Source organism: Kogia breviceps, chromosome 19 (genome assembly GCF_026419965.1).
Source record: "Kogia breviceps isolate mKogBre1 chromosome 19, mKogBre1 haplotype 1, whole genome shotgun sequence".
Taxonomy (NCBI): Eukaryota; Metazoa; Chordata; class Mammalia; order Artiodactyla; family Physeteridae; genus Kogia; species Kogia breviceps.
This window is the reverse complement of record NC_081328.1, coordinates 44518057-44537812: the sequence shown is the minus strand read 5'-3', so window position 1 is coordinate 44537812 and position 19756 is coordinate 44518057. Positions and strand designations below refer to the sequence as shown.

The 19756-nt window shown below is 40.2% G+C and overlaps 1 protein-coding gene across 18 annotated transcripts in view; it reads left to right on the top strand.

Moving 5' to 3' along the window:
- Window positions 1-19756, top strand: part of BPTF (bromodomain PHD finger transcription factor) — a 134691-nt gene that overhangs the window by 90593 nt on the left and 24342 nt on the right. For 7 of the 18 annotated variants that reach the window (XM_067022234.1, XM_067022238.1, XM_067022235.1 and 4 more), the window contains 10 exons: window positions 605-729; window positions 1715-1843; window positions 3632-3782; window positions 4588-4630; window positions 8734-8980; window positions 9341-9502; window positions 9719-9870; window positions 10765-10873; window positions 15115-15332; window positions 18614-18836. In XM_067022234.1, coding sequence (XP_066878335.1) covers window positions 605-729; window positions 1715-1843; window positions 3632-3782; window positions 4588-4630; window positions 8734-8980; window positions 9341-9502; window positions 9719-9870; window positions 10765-10873; window positions 15115-15332; window positions 18614-18836 — 1559 coding nt within the window. Of the gene's footprint in view, window positions 1-604; window positions 730-1714; window positions 1844-3631; window positions 3783-4587; window positions 4712-8733; window positions 8981-9340; window positions 9503-9718; window positions 9871-10764; window positions 10874-15114; window positions 15333-18613; window positions 18837-19756 lie in introns of all 18 variants that reach the window. The other 11 variants (XM_059046883.2, XM_059046876.2, XM_067022240.1 and 8 more) reach the window with 3 other exon arrangements.

The following is a 19756-nucleotide window of genomic DNA, read 5'->3' as shown; positions in this document are numbered from 1 at the left end:
CATAGGATTCTAAAACTACACTAATGTTGTTAAAGTAACGTTAGTATTAGCAGCATTCATCATCCAGTACTTCGTGTTTTGCAGAACCGCCATTTCAGTACAAAATTTCTGTCCATCTGGAAAGGTCTTATTGGATTTGTGAGGTCTTTTTGTTTTGCTTTTTGAGAAAATTGAAACATTTTCAGTTTGTTTCAGCAAAACTCAGTTAAGATTTTATTCTTCTTCAGATCACTTATCACATTGTCACACAATTATTTATTTCTCCATATATGCTCTCATTCATAATTTTTCTAACACATATTTTAGAATTAGGCTAAATTTATAAAATCTTTGTAAATTGTTGCCATATCAGTCTTACAATGAAACATGCTTTGTTTTACATATTTATATGGCATTTGAGGTGACTACAGCCCCTTTGTGAATTGTTAGATGCATGTTATGCCTGGGAACAAAAAAGTTCTTTTATTAAGGGACATATAATAACCAAAGTGCTTATAAAGGCATATGATAAATATTGAAGTCACAATGAGGACAAAAAACAATCCTTCAGTTTAGTGGAGTGTGTGTGTGTACATACATCGTTTTTCTTGGGTTGTTCTTTCAGGTATAGACTTCAGACCGTGAAGTCCTTAGCTGGAGTGAGTCTTATGTTGCGGTTACTGTGGGCAAGTCTGAGATGGGATGACATGGCAGCCAAGGCTCCTCCGGGAGGAGGGACTACACGGACAGGTAGCGGTTTTTTATTTTCTAATTTTAAGTGAAAAGAGAGGGCTTCCCTGGTGGTGCAGTGGTTGAGAATCCGCCTGCCGATGCGGGGGACACGAGTTCATGCCCCGGTCCGGGAAGATCCCACATGCCGCGGAGCCGCTGGGCCCGTGAGCCATGGCCGCTGAGCCTGCGCGTCCGGAGCCTGTGCTTCACAACGGGAGAGGCCACAATAGTGAGAGGCCCGTATACCGCAAAAAAAAAAAAAAAAAAGTTAAAAGAGAAAAAACCTCTTGACAGTTCACTTTAAACATACCTGTTATTTATTAAAATATAGCGCTAGTATTTTAAAAACAAGGCTTTGGTCAAGTTTAGCGGCACATGCTTTAAAACCCTGGGGGCCGGGCAGGGGGGGTTCACATTATAAGGGGAGTCACTAACGTGTGAACCAGTGTGAATTTTTAAAAGATATTTCTTACCGCACAGTATAAATCATTTAAATTGGGACATCTGGGGCTTCCCTGGTGGCGCACTGGTTGGGAGTCCGCCTGCCGATGCAGGGGACGCGGGTTCGTGCCCCGGTCCGGGAGGATCCCACATGCCGCGGAGCCTGCGCGTCCGGAGCCCGTGCTCCGCAACGGGAGAGGCCACAACAGTGAGAGGCCCGCGTTCCGCAAAATAAATAAATAAATAAATAAATAAATAAAATTGGGATATCTGGAATCCTGTGCTTGCTGCTGCTCTCCTAGGGTTTTCACTATTTTGACCGAATTTTGCCACCAGGAACTAAGCTGTGCCCAAACAGCATTTTGCTACATTTAGAAATTTTCAGTGAGGAAGAAACTCAGTATTGTTGCAATCTAGTGATGGTCCTGCAGCTAGCTAGCTGTTCATTAAGCAAATGTTTCCAAAGGTTTTAGTCTCTTTTTTAAAGTACCAGATATTGTACCTTTTTATTCTCTGAATATCTTGGGTGGTTATTAATACTATGTGAATTAAATCACCATAGAAACATCTGAAACTGAAATCACAACAACAGAAATAATTAAGAGGCGAGATGTTGGTCCTTATGGCATTCGATCTGAATATTGTATCAGGAAAATCATCTGCCCCATTGGAGTTCCAGAAGCACCAAAAGGTAAGGAGTAGAAAGAATTCTATTCTTTTATTATTTACCTGTTAGCCATATCTTTTATGAATTGAAGTTTGATTATAATTGTTTCTTTGACTCTTTATTCAACTTTTGAAAAAAATACTTTTTCATCACAAACTATTCTGTTTTTAAAATGATATTTAATTAATAAACATAGCAAAATTCCACTAGACACACAGTGATGCCTGCAGTCATGGTACCAGGCAGAGGAAGGGTACAAATACCTCTTTTATCAGTAATTAAAGATATGGAGCAGTGGTTGACACCAGGCCATCAGCTCCAAGACTCAAGCCTTTGAGTCTGTCTGGTTGTAGTCCTGGAACCTGCTGCAAAATCTGACACGTAAGTGGTCAGTGAAGATTTGTTGACTCGAGGGTTCAAGCTATTGTGTAATACTTCAGTGCCCAGGGTAGAAGTAACCTAAGAGTCATAAAGAGTTACTCAGGAAACATTTATAGACACCTACATGATAGGCCCTAGGTGGCAAATACATAGAAGAATGGGATCCAGCCCCTATTCTAAAGGAAGCAAAGAAAAGGTACGATAATTCTATACTTGAGAATCAAAACTATTAACACTAAAAAGAGTCCAGTAAGGTGTCCACCCAGATTCAAGATATATAATTAGACAAAAATAAATACTTTTATTTTACATGTGTAGTAAAAAATACTTAGGGGAACAACTATGAAGCAACGTGTAAAAAGAAAATGCTGTCTATAAATAGAGGCTTACTATTTTATAGAAGTTAATTGTCCCCAAATGGATAAATTTAATCTTTTGAATCATGATTAAATCAACTCAAAAGCTCATCCTGGAGAATAAATGAGAATGGCTTCTTTGAAAAGAGTACCAGTAAGGGGGTAGCTGTCCTAATAGATGATGAAATATTAGTATAATTAAAACAATGTGGTCCTGGAACAGGAATAGACAGCTCAGTTGATAGGCAAAGACACACCGATGGAAGAAGGCGTTCCTGACCAGCCGTCAGTCTTGACTCCACAGCTGTTGATGTAAACCACTGCTGTCTCCTTGAATCACTTTTCTTTTCTTGTATCACTTCATACAATCCAGGTCCTGCTGCTGTTTCAGTTTCCTTCTGTTGCTTGCCTGTGATTCTACTGCTTCCCTCTTTCCTGAACATATGGGAAGGTTCAATGCTTGTCTGTCCCTACTTTTTATTTTTAGAATCTTATCACTGGAGATTATATCTATTCTTAATAGTTTCCGATCCCTCCTTTACATTAGTAACTCTCCAGTCCCTCTTCTCGGTGCCCTGATAGGGAAATACAGATCGCCAGAGTGGTACACTTCAAGGACACCCAGCCCAGCTGGGAGGAACACGCTAGGCTTCTTGAAGAAGGTTGTATGCATGTTGCGGTCTGAAGGCTGAATTAGGCACCAGTCAAATGAGAGGGAAGGAGGCTAGGAGTAGTGTTCCAGGCAGAGGGAACAGGCTGTGTAAAGGGTAATAGGGCTTTTATATCAGGGGCTAGCAAACCGTGAGCTTTGACCCGCCATCTGCTTTTGTTAATAAAGTTTGATGGGAGCACAGCCACACTTTCTCACTTATGTATTGTCTTTGGCTCCTTTTATGATACAGAGTTGAGGAGTTGTAGCAGAGACCATCTGGCCTGCATAGTCTAAAGTATTTACCATCTGGCCCTTTAAGAAAATGTTTGCCAATCCCTGCTTTTCATGATATAAGAGAAGATGCCAGAAGTACTACAATTTAGAAGCTATATTGCTTAAAATACTCCGATTTCTTTTCCAAAGAAACACCTACGCCTCAGAGGAAAGGCCTTCGATCGAGTGCATTGCGGCCAAAGAGACCAGAAACGCCCAAGCAAACTGGCCCTGTTATTATTGAAACCTGGGTAGCAGAGGAAGAGTTGGAATTATGGGAGATCAGGGCGTTTGCTGAGAGGTAAGGAAATGGTTTATATGTGATCAGATGCTGGAGACTTTTATCACTTCAGAATTAAAGAATTACCCCTTTAATGGTTTATTCGGTATGTCCTAATTTTGCTCCACCTTTTGATTCTCTAGCTGTGTATCGTTTATTAATGTCTTCTTTCTAATTTTTATGAGTTATTATCTACTTGTCAATTTTGAATTACCTTAATTTAAGTGTTTTATTTTTAAATTGAAATAATTTTATACTTTTTGTACGATGTGGAACTTAACCAGATTTCACTTAATATTAGATGCCAGATGCCTGGTAGGATACAGACATACTCATTTTATCGCGCTTTGCAAATGCTGCGTTTTTTACAAACTGAAGATTTGTGGCAACCCTGCATTGAGAAAGTCTATAGGCACCATTTCCCCAACAGCATTTGCTTACTTTGTGTCTCTGTGTCACATTTTGGTAATTCTCACGGTATTTCAAAATTCTTCATTATTATTATATTTGTTATGATGATCTGTGATCATTGATCTTTGATGTTACTACTACGACTCAAAGCTCAGATGATTATTAGCACTTTTTAGCAATAAAGTATTTTTAAATTAAGGTATGTACTTTCTTTTTTTAGACATAATGTTATTGCACACTTAGTAGACTACAGTATAGTGTAAACATCACTTTTATATGCACTGGGAAACCAGAAAAATCATGTGACTCGCTTTATTGCGACATTTGCTTTATTGCAGTGATCTGGAGCCAAACCCACAATATCTATGAGGTATGCCTGTAGTTTCTGATAAATTCCTCCTTTCTTTCCCTGCAGAGTGGAGAAAGAAAAGGCACAAGCAGTTGAGCAACAGGCTAAGGTTAGTGAACAGAAGAAGGCAGAGGACTTCAAGGCCCAAATGGAGGCTCACCTCAAACAGCAGCGATTGGCTGCCCAGCAGGTGGGGGAGTTGGTACCAGTCCCACCTGGCAGCAAATTGATATTTTTAGCCAAATTCGTGCACACTAAAAGCACAGTAATTATATATCCATGTGCTTTTATTTTTACGTGTATCTCATATATATCTTAATTTCAGTACTTGAAAATAGCTCTGTGGATATACCAAGCTTTGGTTTTGCAAAAAGTGTACACATTTGAAGAACAATGTTTGAAGTATAACTTCTCTTATTTATTATATTTATAATTCAAAAGGTAGTTTCTAAAGATAATTTTTTCCTGTAAAATTCCAATCCGTAAAATCTCTGTAGTCTACAAAAAAGTGAGTTGTACTAAAAGTATGAGTTTGTTGTAATTGGTGGTCATCAAGCTACTGTGGTGTCTTAGTATTTCCATACTGTGATGTGTCATATGTGCCTGACAATTTAGGGACCCAAATAAAAGGTAATTACCCCTTCATTCTAATAAGAAGATACTATGAAAGTTTTTAGCCAGACTTGAATATATAAACTTTCAGGATATAGATAAAATAGGTATCATTAACTTAGTTACACATAACTTACTTAAAAATTACATATTACAAAAAAAAAAAAAAAAAAAAAAAAAAAAATTACATATTACATAAATAAATCAGACTCATTTCCTCATGTTTTAACCTTTTTCCTCATATTTTATAAAATAGTTTTTCAAGTTCTTGTATCTTTTACAGTGGTTTACTAAAGGTCATCTTCAGTTAGATTAAAGTTTGAGATAACAGCACTTCTGGATTTTGTCATGTCTGTCTCTCCACTCATAGAAAGACTGGCTAGTTGTTTTGTTTTTCATTTTATAGATGTGTTTTGTCATCTCTACAATGTGTAACCCAAGGTATTAAACTTTGGGGGGGGGCAGGGGGTCAATTTCTTTAATTTGATAATGAACTTTTCTCTGGCAGTTGAAAGTCAGAACCTGAACTTGGTGATGTATTACCTCTCTAAGTCCCCCAAGGACATTGTATTCTTTGCTTTTCCTTGTGTGTCAGTTTCTGAGATGATGGACATCCACCTGTATATAGCTTAACTGAACAGAGCAGTACATACTTAATCTATATATTACTTCAAAATTTTTATTTAAAATATCTTTCTTGAAACAAGTCAATTTTCATTTTAATATGTTTTCCAAATTAAGCAATGAAGATGATCGAAACTTTTTTTATCCATGCAAAAACTGAGAAATAATGACAGCTAGAGTTTAATGACAAACTTGACTTTTTGAACATGTGTACAAACCCAGCAGATTTCGTGGACATGTCAAACCTGTGATTATTTTTCCCCCTGTAATTTTTATACAATTTTTAAAGGTTATACTCCATTTACAGTTATTACAAAATATTAGCTATATTTCCCATAGTCAACATTTCCAATTTTTGAAGGAATAGCCCCAGAAAAATAACTATATGTTTAGTTGTTTTGTTTTTCTTGCCTCCTTTTTTTTAAAACTGATTCAATTGGATGGCATTTCCAAGAATCCAAAACTAAGCTCCTTTTCTTCTTCTTTTTTTTAAATATAAATTTGTTTATTTATTTATTTTTGGCTGTGTTGGGTCTTTGTTGCTGCGTGCAGGTTTTCTCTAGTTGCGGCGAGTGGGGGCTACTCTTCGTCGCGGTGTGCTGCGGGCTTCTCATTGCGGTGACTTCTCTTGTTGCGGAGCACGGGCTCTAGGTGCACGGGCTTCAGTAGTTGTGGCTTGTGGGCTCTAGAGCGCAGGCTCAGTAGTTGTGGCGCACGGGCTTAGTTGCTCCGCGGCACGTGGGATCTTCCCAGACCAGGGCTCGAACCCGTGCCCCCTGCATCGGCAGGTGGATTCTCAACCACTGTGCCACCAGGGAAGCCCTCCTTTTCTTCTGAGGAATGAGAAATTATGTAAAATACCTCACATTATTTTAAGGCATAGAGGACATATACAAAAGTAACAGTAAAAAGACTAGTTATGCTGTCTTTGGTGAGCAGTGTTTTGATGGCAAGAAATAATCAGCATTGGAATTTGATTTTCGTACACAACTCAGCTCCAGCATTTACTAGCTCTGTGACCTTGGGCTAGTTTTACGACCTCTCTAAGTCTCAGTTTCCTCATCTTTAAATCACAATACCAGCAACTTTATTGGGTTGGTCCAAGCATTAAATAAGATAATGAAGGGTAAAGGGTTTGCCACCAGGTTTGTAGTCAATGCCAGCTGTAGTGGGTTTTTTTTGTTTTCTTTTTTAACATCTTTATTAGAGTATAATTGCTTTACAATGGTGTGTTAGTTTCTGCTTTATAACAAAGTGAACCAGCTATACATATACATATATCCCCATATCTCCTCCCTCTTGCGTCTCCCTCCCACCCTCCCTATCCCACCCCTCTAGGTTGTCACAAAGCACTGAGCTGATCTCCCTGTGCTATGCGGCTGCTTCCTACTAGCGATCTGTTTTGCATTTGGTAGTGTATATATGTGCATGCCACTCTCTCACTTCCTCCCAGCTTACCCTTCCCCCTCCCCGTGTCAAATCCATTCTCTATGTCTGCATCTTTATTCCTGTCCTGCCCCTAGGTTCTTCAGAACTGGGAAAACTGGACAGCTACATGTAAAAGAATGAAATTAGAACACTCCATAACACCATACACAAAAAATAAACTCAAAATGGATTAAAGACCTAAATGTAAGCCAGACACTATCAAACTCTTAGAGGAAAACATAGGCAGAACACTCTATGACATAAATCACAGCAAGATCCTTTTTGACCCACCTCCTAGAGCAGGTGAAATAAAAACAAAAATAAACAAATGGTACCTAATGAAACTTAAAAGCTGTTGCACAGCAAAGGAAACCATAAACAAGACTGAAAAGACAACCCTCAGAATGGGAGAAAATAGTTACAAACGAAGCAACTGACAAAGGATTAATCTCCAAAATTTACAAGCACCTCATGCAGCTCAATATCAAAAAAACAAACAACCCAATCCAAAAATGGGCAGAAGAACTAAATAGACATTTCTCCAAAGAAGACATACAGGTGGCCAACAAACACATGAAAGGATGCTCAACGTCACTAATCATTAGAGAAATGCAAATCCAAACTACAATGAGATATCACCTCACACTAGTCAGAATGGCCATCATCAAAATGCTGGAGAGGGTGTGGAGAAAAGGGAACCCTCCTGCACTGTTGGTGGGAATGTGAATTGATACAGCCACTATGGAGAACAGTATGGAGGTTCCTTAAAAAACTAAAAATAGAACTACCATACGACCCAGCAATCCCACTACTGGGCATATACCCTGAGAAAACCATAATTCAAAAAGGTCAAGTTGTAGTTTTTACATGTGTAAACTTAAACTGTCATGTCAATAAGCTGTCAGGAAAAGGCAGCAATCTCTGGGAAAAGAAACACAAATTGTCTTTAGTAACACTGTAGTCTGAAAGACCCGATTATACCGTTCTGTATAAAATAGTCTAAAGGATTTTTCTTTAAAAATACTTGAACTGAAAAATATAAGTCGAGAAAAATTGTTTATTATTTTCAGCTTGTTTGATTGCAGGTTTGCCAACTTGAATAGTGATACTTAAATATTGACATGTTCTTTATGATTGGATAAATTAACATGACAGGTCCCATCATTTGCTGTCTGTCTGTTCTAAACCCCACCACTGAATCACAAGGTATCCCTGTCTCCAGTAAGATCACCCACGTCACTTGGCACTTTCAGTCTGAAAGCTTGGACCTTTGCACAGACTGGAAAAACTTGATCATTTCAAATTTCTGTTACCAAAAACTTACTGCTTTTAATAAAGTATATGTGATTTAAAGTCATAAAAAGTGTTGCCTCCCTCAAGGTATTAAATTCAAGTGTAAATTTGTATGGGCATATTTTCAGAAGTTAAATATTTTAGAAATTTAGTGCACTTTCTTAGATTGAGAGGAATTGTGGCTGGACTTCATGCAGAATGGTGTTTTTATTTGGAACGATTTTGGTTCATGATTTCTCTCCCTGACTTTTCTAGAAACGATTGGAACAGCAGAAGCCTACAGTAATTGCAGCTTCCACTACTTCCCCAACAAACAGTACAACTAGTACCATCTCTCCAGCACAGAAAGTTATGGTGGCTCCCATAAGTGGCTCAGTTACAACTGGCACTAAAATGGTACTAACTACTAAAGTTGGATCTCCAGCTACAGTAACATTCCAGCAGAACAAGAACTTTCATCAGACCTTTGCTACCTGGGTTAAGCAAGGCCAGTCAAATTCAGGTACACAACTGTGATTAAATAAAAGATTGCTTTCATTCAAGAAAAAGAAATTTCAGTCTTTTACCTACTAAAATGAAATGTTTCTTAAGAAAATTATTTTTCTTCTGCAGCTGATTGAGCAAACAAACTGTAACAGTAGGTTTGTTACAGATAATATTCATAATATTACATTAGCGAAACGCCTCTCTTACATTATTTCACTTTCAACATTTACATGGTTCACTTATTTTGAGTGGAGAGGAATGTTTTTCTTAAAAATACAAAATGAGCCACATTTCATGCATTGGTGCCTTCCTAGAAGTCACTACGTTGCTGGTTATTTTAAATCTGAAGCTTATTAAATGTCTTATACCCCATTAGCCACCAGCACAGCTGCCACATCTGCTACAACCATTGCCAGCACAGGTCAGACGTTCCAAATTACAGGCAATCCAGTCACTATGGCAGGAAAAGTAATTACCAAACTGCCACTTCCTGCAAACAGCAAGATTGTCGCTGTAAATGTGCCAGCAACGCAAGGAGGTAAGGGAAATGTGAAGAGTTTTAATTCACATTTGCCAGATCATACTGTTGCCATTATTTTTCATTTCCTTTTCACTGATTTCAGTCTTCGGATCTCACATTTTATGTAGCCCACTCTCAACCCCCACCACACCTGGTTTCTCCTCAGGAACCAAGCAGTACCTGATGTTGTAGGAAAGGGGCAGTTATCAATTATTTCTCCGTCTTTTTTTCAAGGCGTTGTTCAAGTACAGCAGAAAGTCCTGGGTATCATCCCGTCCAGCACGGGGACAAGTCAGCAGACCTTTACTTCGTTCCAGCCCAGGACAGCAACAGTCACGATTAGGCCCAATACCTCAAGCTCTGGAGGAACTGCAAGCACTTCCCAAGTAAGAGTTCTTGACAGGTTTATTTGGTGTTAACCACATGGGTTGAAGTTTTTAGAATGGCCTCTTCCAGGATTAATCCAACTTCTAATTTTTCTTTACCTTTTACTTAATCTGTGACAAAGTACTGATTTTTTAAAAAATCTGTTACTTATATTTCAAGGGAACTGTTAATTTTTCACATTTAGCTAATAGCCCATTAGTATAGTTTATGAATCATAAGAATTGCTTTCCAGGATTTTACAAAGAAAATGTCTTTATTGAAAGCAATGGGCAACACTGGATCACCCAGGAAAACGACATGCTATGCAGCTAAGAAGTAGAGTGAAAACATAATCCACAGCATTAACTAGTCTATCAGCTGATATGCACACATATTAGATACATCATTTCCTTGGCACTAGTATTATGGAAAAAGTTCAATGTTTTGCAGACTTGAGAACGTTCTAAACCTAACACTGAAAGTAATATGCTGGGTAGTCCCTCCTTTAAATTATGAAAGAACTTCTGGTCTCTGATCTTACACCTTTGTGCTCTGGGTTACAGATAAGGATTGGAGCTCAGGGAAAATAGGACTCATCATTTTCCTGTGAGCAACTGTGGTGGTTATAGAGCAGAGCTTTCTTGGGTCTTGTATCCTTCCTTTTAGTCTGTAGGCTCTTCTTGGTAGCAGTGACAAGGAGTTTCATGCGATCTCGTTTAAATCACATTTTCTCCCCTCAAAGTTCTGTCTTCATTCTGATGCTTAATATAATTTAATATGTAAGGTCCAAGAGCTTCTGTAATTTCTGTAGACGTGTTTATCAATATGGAATGTTTAAAGATCTCTGTTCTAAGCCCATCATGCTTTAGTCTTTTAAAAACATTTTAATTCATTGTCCTTTGTGTTATTTGTAGGTAATCCCAGGGCCTCAGATCCGCCCTGGCATGACGGTGATCAGAACCCCACTCCAGCAGTCAACACTAGGAAAGGCAATTATTCGAACACCTGTGATGGTGCAGCCAGGTACTCATCCATCCAGTATTATCATTTTACATCTAAAGAGTCAGTCTAGGAAATCTATAATATTCTGTATTTGGCACGCTACACACTGGGGAATACCAATATGAATTAAGATTTCAAAGCATACTAAATTTCTGATCCATCATGGGACACACCCATAGATTTTATTTCATTTCTGGCATTGGCAATAAGAGAAAAGCAGGTCCAAGTATGCTTGTTAAAAATGTTCTTAAAACGTCTAGTAGGGCTTCCCTGGTGGCGCAGTGGTTGAGAGTCCGCCTGCCGATGCAGGGGACACGGGTTCGTGCCCCGGTCCGGGAAGATCCCACATGCCGCGGAGCCTGCGTGTCCGGAGCCTGTGCTCCGCAGTGGGAGGGGCCACAGCGGTGAGAGGCCCGCGTACCGCAAAAAAAAAAAAAAAAAAAAAAAAACCCTCTAGTAAATGGGATATATGCATTCAGATCATTGGAGTAAAGAAAATGAGCAAAGAAAACAGACTGTGTGGCAAAAGATAAAATCAAGGAAATGGCTAAGAAGCATTTAGATGGAAAGCATAAAACAAGATTACAAAGGCAGTGCCTGCCCTTTTTAATGTAAGTAAGTTAAAGCTCCCGTATTAAAAGTTGAAGCCTGTAAAGACTGAGTGAAAAAAGAAATCGAACTGTGCATTTATGAGAAACATTCCTAAAAGCAAATTACCACAGAAGGTAAAACATAAAAAGATGGTCAAAGACACATGAAATAAAGGACAAAAAAAGAAAGAAAGAAGGGAGAGGCGGAGGGAAGACATGCATAATCCTACTAATATTGAACAGAGTCGAATTCAGTATTTTTAAAGAAACAATAACTAGGACAAAGAAAGTCACTTTATATTTGGCTTAAAGATATAGATTGCAGTGAAGGTGCAGTCTTGGATCTTTAAATAAGATGTCATGGAAGTGTATAACGCAAAAACTGTTTGAAATCAAGGAGGGATTAACAGAAGCATAGTAGACCAGAAACAGACTGTATCAACTTTTGTACCTTTAGGAATACACATTAGTTTTAAACATTTATGAGCTATTTGTATGAAAATGGTCTTATAATGAGCTACAGATAAAACCTTGATGAATTGCAAAAAGTAGAATGTGTATAGGCTACATTTTTTTGTAGTAACGCTAGAAATTAACATTACGGAATTATGCTAAGAACCCTTACTTGCTTGGAATTCTTAAAAGTATGTTCTCAAAAGTAACTTTCACGTTAAAGAAACATCAAATGTGTCATTACAAACAGGTTATCAAGTAGCAGCTAAGCCAGGCTGCAAAGCTGAACTGAGAGGCAAATTCATTCATTCAACAAATATTTTTGAGCACCTACTCTAGGCAGTTGAAACACATTGGTGAACAAAACAGACCAAAAAAGCCCCATATTAAATCTTAACTAGAAGTTAGAAAAATATATAAAACAAGTCTTAAATGAAAACAGGAAGAAGGAAGTAAAGTAATGATTGTAATACAGAAAAGGCAAATATTAAACCATTTTTTTTTTGCAAGTCTAGAGAAAGGGGAACAAAATGCTAGTTTACAAAATGTAGGAATGAGAAAGTGCAATAAAAATAGAAGGAACTAAATCTGTTTGAATAACAAGGCATAAGTATATACTATGCTTATAAATTTCAAGTCTTAATGACTTACATCAAGGAAAGAAATTTGGAAAGTTGCCATAATATTACCTACAAAAAGAATTCCAGACCTCATGGATTTATGGATAAAATTCTTTGAAATGGTTAGGAAACAATTTCCTTCTTATAAAAAACAGTTGCAGGCCATAAGGGGAAAGGGGTAGATAAATTCTTTCCCATTCATTTTACAAATTTAGCATAATTCTAATATGAAACATAGCATAGTATTTTTTTAAAAGGAAATATCCTAATGCCTAAGCAAAATTTACCCCAGAAAAGAAAGTATGATTCCTTATTTCAGTTAATGCTACAGAGACAATTGGTAAAATTCAGTATCTATTCATGTTTAAAAATAGCTGTCAGGGCTTCCCTGGTGGTGCAGTGGTTGAGAGTCCGCCTGCCAATGCAGGGGACACGGGTTCGTGCCCCGGTCCAGGAAGATCCCACATGCCGCAGAGCGGCTGGGCCCGTGAGCCATGGCCGCTGAGCCTGCACGTCCGGAGCCTGTGCTCCGCAACGGGAGAGGCCACAACAGTGAGAGGCCTGCGTACCGCAAAAAAAAAAAAAAAAAAAAAAAAAAAAAGCTGTCAGTTAGGCAGCCAACTAAAAGGAAAGATAAAACGAATGGAAAGAAGAAGAAAAGTTTATGGATGATAAATGGTTATATACTTAGACTTGCATTTGTGAATATATAGCTTCACATATGAGTGTGTCTGGTGTGTCGTATGAAAAGCAAGGTGGCCAGTGAGGCTGGTGAGGCCCAGTGAAGACAGTAAGAGTCTTAGGAGTTGTGGTCAGAGAGGTAGAGGGTGGATGGATGTGTGTAGTGTGTGTCTGAGTGTGTGCAGGTCAACTTATCCCTGTTCCTAGCCTTTCCCAAAGTTGAACACTCCCAGGTTGTAATAAAAAGTGTTTTAATTTTTGAATTTGTATTTTGATGATAATCTAAACATAATTGAACATGTACATATTGGAGATCATCTGAATGACCATCATATAAACAGTCAATACCAGCCCTTTTATCCATCTGTGTTTATGATGACACCATATCAATACAAGGTGATATAAGGATGTATGTATACATATAGCTGATTCACTTTGTTGTACAGCAGAAACTAACACACTGAAAAGCACTTATAGTCCAATAAAGATGGAAAAAAGAAAATACAAGGTGATAAACGAAAGTAACTTTTCATTAACTATTCCTCAAACTGCAGTACAAGGACAGAGTGTTGGGGTCCAGAAGTTCTCAAATTCAAGCACCTGTCTATAGGTACTGTACTGTTTTTTGATTCCTCTTGAAGAGTAAGTGGACAACAATAACCAAGTAAAGTTTAGAAGGAAGAGTAATGATGAAGAACTTACACTGCCAGTTTCTATAGCATATTTACAAGCCACCAGAATTTAGGAGCATGATACCAACAGAAAGTAGACCAACTGAAGTAATGCAGACACTGTGATGCTATCATCCTATTTCTGATTGCTGGAATGTGATACTTTAGTGATAGGGTTGGCAAGGGTTCAGTGAAATGGGCACCCAGTGGTGATGGGAGTATGAATGGGTATAACCTTTCTAAATTCAGTTTAGTACTATGTTCCTGCTATAAATCCGGTAATTTGGGGAGGAGTTTATTCTAAGGAAATAATTAGAAGCACATAAAAATTAAATAAGCAGGGATTTCACCAGGGTATTATTTTTAAAAAGAAAAAGGGAAAGTGTTCTAAACGTCAAAATAGGTTTAATTTTAGACATAATGCAATAATATTAAGCACCGGTCATTCAAAAAAATATGCACAGAAATATATATGTAGACATAGGAAAAACAGGAAGTGAATACAAAATTTCAGAAATATGAGATTTACTAATTAATAATGAATTCAGATTTTATACGTGTAAAATTAGCTGCCAGATAATTACCACCAGCTTTTTCTTCTAGTTTCATCAGGTTAAATGAGAAACAGAAGTTTTTAGAAGACTATAGAGCCATTTCAGTTAAACTTCATTCATTCTATAGATGTTTATTCAACAGTAACTATGGAAGCATTTGTTGACCATCTTGCTCTAGTACTGAGGATACAGGGGTTCTTGCCCTCTTGGTTCTCCCAAACTAAGTTGCAGATAGCTATAAGAAAAACTCATTTATAAATATAATTGTCCCAGAATATTCTAGATTCTATATGTTTTGCTTAAAAATCACATAAATTAATTATATATTAGATTATTCTCTTTTCATTTGTATTCCTAAGGAAAGGCAGCCTAATGGCACATTTTACATAGGCTCTTCCTTCTTCCCTATTGTCATTTTGGCTTCAGATTCATAGGAAGGGCATTATTATTATTATTTTGACTACTGCAGAGAGCAGGAATGGGAGAGTGGTTGTTAGTGAGCTGAGTGGAAACAGGCTCACTGACAACCAGGTGGGTCCCGTGGGCAAATGAATGAACGCATCAGTATGTCAGCATCCCGTAAGTCTTTTTGAAAATTGAGAAGAATACATTCATCTGAAGTGTTGAACGACATTTCAACGCAGAGTATTGCTTAGAGCATAGAGGCATTCTAACGTTTTGCTCTTTACGTAGGTGCTCCTCAACAGGTGGTGACGCAGATCATCAGAGGGCAGCCTGTTTCCACTGCGATCTCTGCGCCTAGTCCAGTTTCCTCAGCACCTGCACAGAAAGGATTAACTTCAGGAGCACCCACTGCAAGTCTGCAGTCTTCAGCCTCACAGCCCCCTCGCCCCCAACAAGGACAGGTGAAGCTTACCATGGCTCAACTCACCCAGTTAACACAGGGCCACGTAAGTAATGTGACTTCCATGTTAACTTTACAAGTGATCGGCCTCTCACTGCTGTGGCCTCTCCTGCTGCGGAGCACAGGCTCCGGACGCGCAGGCTCAGCGGCCGTGGCTCACGGACCCAGCCGCTCCGCGGCACGTGGGATCTTCCCGGACCGGGGCACGAACCCGCGTCCCCTGCACCGGCAGGCGGACTCTCAACCGCTGCGCCACCAGGGAAGCCCTTGCTTGTAAGCTTTAAAACACGTACTTATCTTTGGACGTTTAAAAATGTACTTACTTTTTTAAATGGCTGGTTCCTAGAGTCAAACAAAAATACTTCTTTTTTAAAAAAATAAATTTATTTTATTTATTTCTTTTTGGCTACATTGGGTCTTCGTTGCTGTGCGTGGGCTTTCTCTAGTTGTGGTGAGCGGGGGCTACTCTTCATTCATTGCGGTGCGTGGGCTTCTCATTGCAGTGGCTTCTCTTGTTGTGGAGCACAGGCTCTAGGCACGCGGGCTTCAGTAGTTGTGGCACACAGGCTCAGTAGTTGTGGCTCGCAGGCTCTAGAGCACACGCTCGGTAGTTGTGGCACATGGGCTTACCTGCTCCGCAGCATGTGGGATCTTCCGGGACCAGGGCTCGAACCTGTGTCCCCTGCATTGGCAGGCGGATTCTTAACCACTGCACCACCAGCGAAGCCCAGGAAAGGCTTTCTTAAAGACAGAAAATACTAGCCATAAAGGAAAAGATTTATAAATTCAACAACCTTAGAAATAAGAGCTTCAGTTCATCAAACATTATAAAAGAGTGAAAAGAATGAGGGAAGGTATAAATACAACCAGCCAAGGACTATTCTGCAGAATACATGAAGAATTACTACTACAAATTAAGGAGGAAAAAAATCCAGATAGCTTGGTAGGAAAAAAGAGCAAACAAACTTGTCGAGAAAAGAGGAAATCTAAACGTCCATAAATCCAAAAAACTGCTGAATTTTGTTAGTAATGAGGGAAATGCATATTAAAACCATATATCTAAGAGATTGGTATAAACTAAAATGCCAGACAAAATCAAGGGACAGCAAAGACATGGAGCGATGAACTCTCTCTCATACACACCTGGTAGTCGTATAAGTTGGTTTAGCCACCTTGGAAAACTGTAGACACTGTGTAGCAAAGTTGAAGACACATGCCCCACGTCATAGTAGTTCTCCTTCTAGGTATGTTTCCTGGAGAAGTTCTTGTTCTTCTGAGCGCCAGGATGAGGGACATGAATATATACAGCAGCATTGCTCATAAGAGTCAAAAACTGGGAACAACCCAAATGTCAGTCTGCAGTCAAGTAGATAAATAAGTTGCCTTCCGACAGCAATGGAAGTGAACAAGCAACAGCCACATAGAACTGCATTGCTGAGCTAAATAAAAAAGCAAGTAACAAACAGAAGTACATTATGATCTATTTACATAAGATTCAGAAACAGGCAAAACTAGCTACATGTGTAGGGTTGTGGGCCTGCTGCATTGCCTACCTGGAAGGGACACCGTTTGAATTCTTCCTGAATGGTGTTCCTGAGGCTGTGAGTCTGTGGCCCTTAGAGAGCTATACCTCAGTGGTCACACTCTGAAGAATTGCAGTTACTGTGACAGTGAGAGTAGTGCTTACCTCTAGGGCAAAGGACGGGAATTAAGATCAGAGCAGGTCACCTGGGGGCCTTCTTGGCTACTGGCAGTGATGACCCGAATGCTGGTTTTATAGACGTTCACTTTATAATTATTCTTTAAACTATACTTGGTGTTTTAGGTGGTTTTGACTGTGCACAAAAATGTTTTACGAAAGCAATAGTGAATCAGGCAGGGTCTCCTCAACCGGTTGCGGCCTGTTAGGAGCCAGGCCACACGGCAGGAGGGGAGGGGCGGGGTGGTGTGAGGAGGTGAGGGGCGGGCGAGCGAGCGAAGCTTCATCTACCGCTCCCCATCACTACCCATCCCGCGCATCACCGCCTGCACCATCAGCCACCCCCCCCACCCACCCCGTCTGTGGAAAAATTGTCTTCCACGTAACCAGTCCCTGGTGCCCAAAAGGCTGGGGACTGCTGTAGTAAGGGACTCCTGAGTAAAGTGCATGGAGGCATGGAGCTTAGCATCACTGTAGGATCTTTGTAGCATCAGTTTTGGCTGTTGGGCACTTAGGGTGGCTTGTTTTTATGTTTGCTCAGTTTTGGCTTTGGGGAACTTAGCGTGGCTTGTTTTTACGTTTGCCTTCTAATTCTCCACCATGTTCCTGATAGTTGAGGATTAAGAAGTCCTGGACAGAAGAGGCAGTGCAGATGGAGTTTTTAGTTCCTAGTCCCCATTTGGATGATTACGCAGACATTAGTGACCTTCCTCACATGGTGTTTGCATTCCACGTCTAGAACCCTAAGCTTTCTATGTGTTGGCACACACACCCAACACACTCCGTAGGTCATTTGGTACATAGTGAGAAGACTGAAACTAAGAGACCTGGGCTTCTCATTATAACTCACCTTGAACTTGCTCTCTCACTCTGGGTAAGAGACTTGGACTTTCTAACCTGAGTTTCCTAATTGATAGGAAGATTGTAGTAATATTTTCTCTCCCTAATCCACAAAATCACAAGTCTATTGTGAGAATCAAATGAGGCATGTCTAGGGGCTTCCCTGGTGGCGCAGTGGTTGAGAATCCGCCTGCCGATGCAGGGGACGCGGGTTCGTGCCCCGGTCCGGGAAGATCCCACATGCCGCGAAGCGGCTGGGCCCATGAGCCATGGCCGCTTGGCCTGCGTGTCCGGAGCCTGTGCCCCGCAACGGGAGAGGCCACAGCAGTGAGAGACCCGCGTAACGCAAAAAAAAAAAAAAAAAAGAGGCGTGTCTAAAGTATGTCTAAAGATGCTTTGAAAGTTATAAAATAATATGAATATAAATAAGATGATTTAAAGTCAGAATTTTGTGCAGACCTTAGTTATTCACTTCACGCCCTTATTTTATAGATTGGGAAATTTAGATCCAGAGGAGCGATGTTACTTATAGGCAGATAATCTGGCTGTCCATTTGGAGAACTCGGACTGGAACTCTGGATTGTTAGTTCATGTTTTTTCCACTAAACACCATCAGCCTTTTAAAATAAATATTCTTATTTTAGCTTATCTGAATTTTTCTTGGTACCATTCCATAGACATTCAGATACATACGTTCATTATTTTAAAGGATCTGTTCGACATAAAAATGGTATACTTGCAGATCGATGCTTTGAACGCCGCTTACATGTTGTGTGTTTTTTCCGTAGGGTGGCAATCAAGGTTTGACAGTAGTGATTCAAGGACAAGGCCAGACTACTGGACAGTTGCAGTTGATACCTCAAGGGGTAACTATACTTCCCGGTCCAGGACAGCAGCTGATGCAAGCCGCGATGCCAAACGGTACCGTCCAGCGGTTCCTCTTCACCCCACTGGCAACGACGGCCACGGCAACCAGCACCACCACCACCACTGTTTCCACTACAGCAGCAGGTAGAACCTGGGCTTGTCGGAATGCTGCAATGTTAGTGTCACGGGTTGCCGGGTGACAGAGGGGGCCAGAGGACCGGGATTTATCTTTGGGAGGATGTGCCTCAAGCTGGTGAGTGTCACAGCTCACTGGTCGGCCTCACAAGAGCTTGACCGGATCTCTTGCTCTGACAGCCTCCCTGTCACCACCACCCCCCGTTAAAAACTATAGAAAGCGGGGGGTTGGCAAAAAATAGTAAACTATGGTGGGCACTATGCCCACTCCTAACTCCTCACCGAGCCTGTAGGAGCTGATTGAGTCATGACGTGCTCTCAGGGCAGGTGGGTATTTCCAGCTCGTAACCTACGATTGGGGGCTTCAGGACCAGAGCACTTGGTGAGCCTCCAGCTGCAAGCGGCCGACACTCACTGGCGCCACACCATAGGAGAGGAATGTGGGCTGGCCTTAGCCTGGGTCAGAAGACCTGGCTGATTCCCAGAGACTGCGCCTCGCTTTGGAAGCCAGCCCTCTGGAGACGTAGCAAAATGTGCACCGGGCAGCCATGAACAGGGCCTGTGTTCCCCAATTAAGGAGAGTCCTGACCTAGGGGTTTCTAGATGGAGCATTTCTAGGGCATCAGTCTTCTGTTCTGAAGTGCAGAATTCTCACCTTTATTTTTATTTTATTTTATTATTTTTTTAAGTCTTTATTGAATTTGTTACAATATTGCTTCTGTTTTATGTTTTGGTTTTTTGGCAATGAGGTATGTGGGATCTTAGCTCCCCGACCAGGGAGTAAACCTGCACCCCCTGCACTGGAAGGCAAAGTCTTAACCACTGGACTGCCAGGGAAGTCCCAGAAGTCTCACCTTTAGAAAATCCCCTTCGAATTCTTCTTAAACCACAGTGTGATGTTCTAGAGTAAGAAATATTTGGTCTTTCCT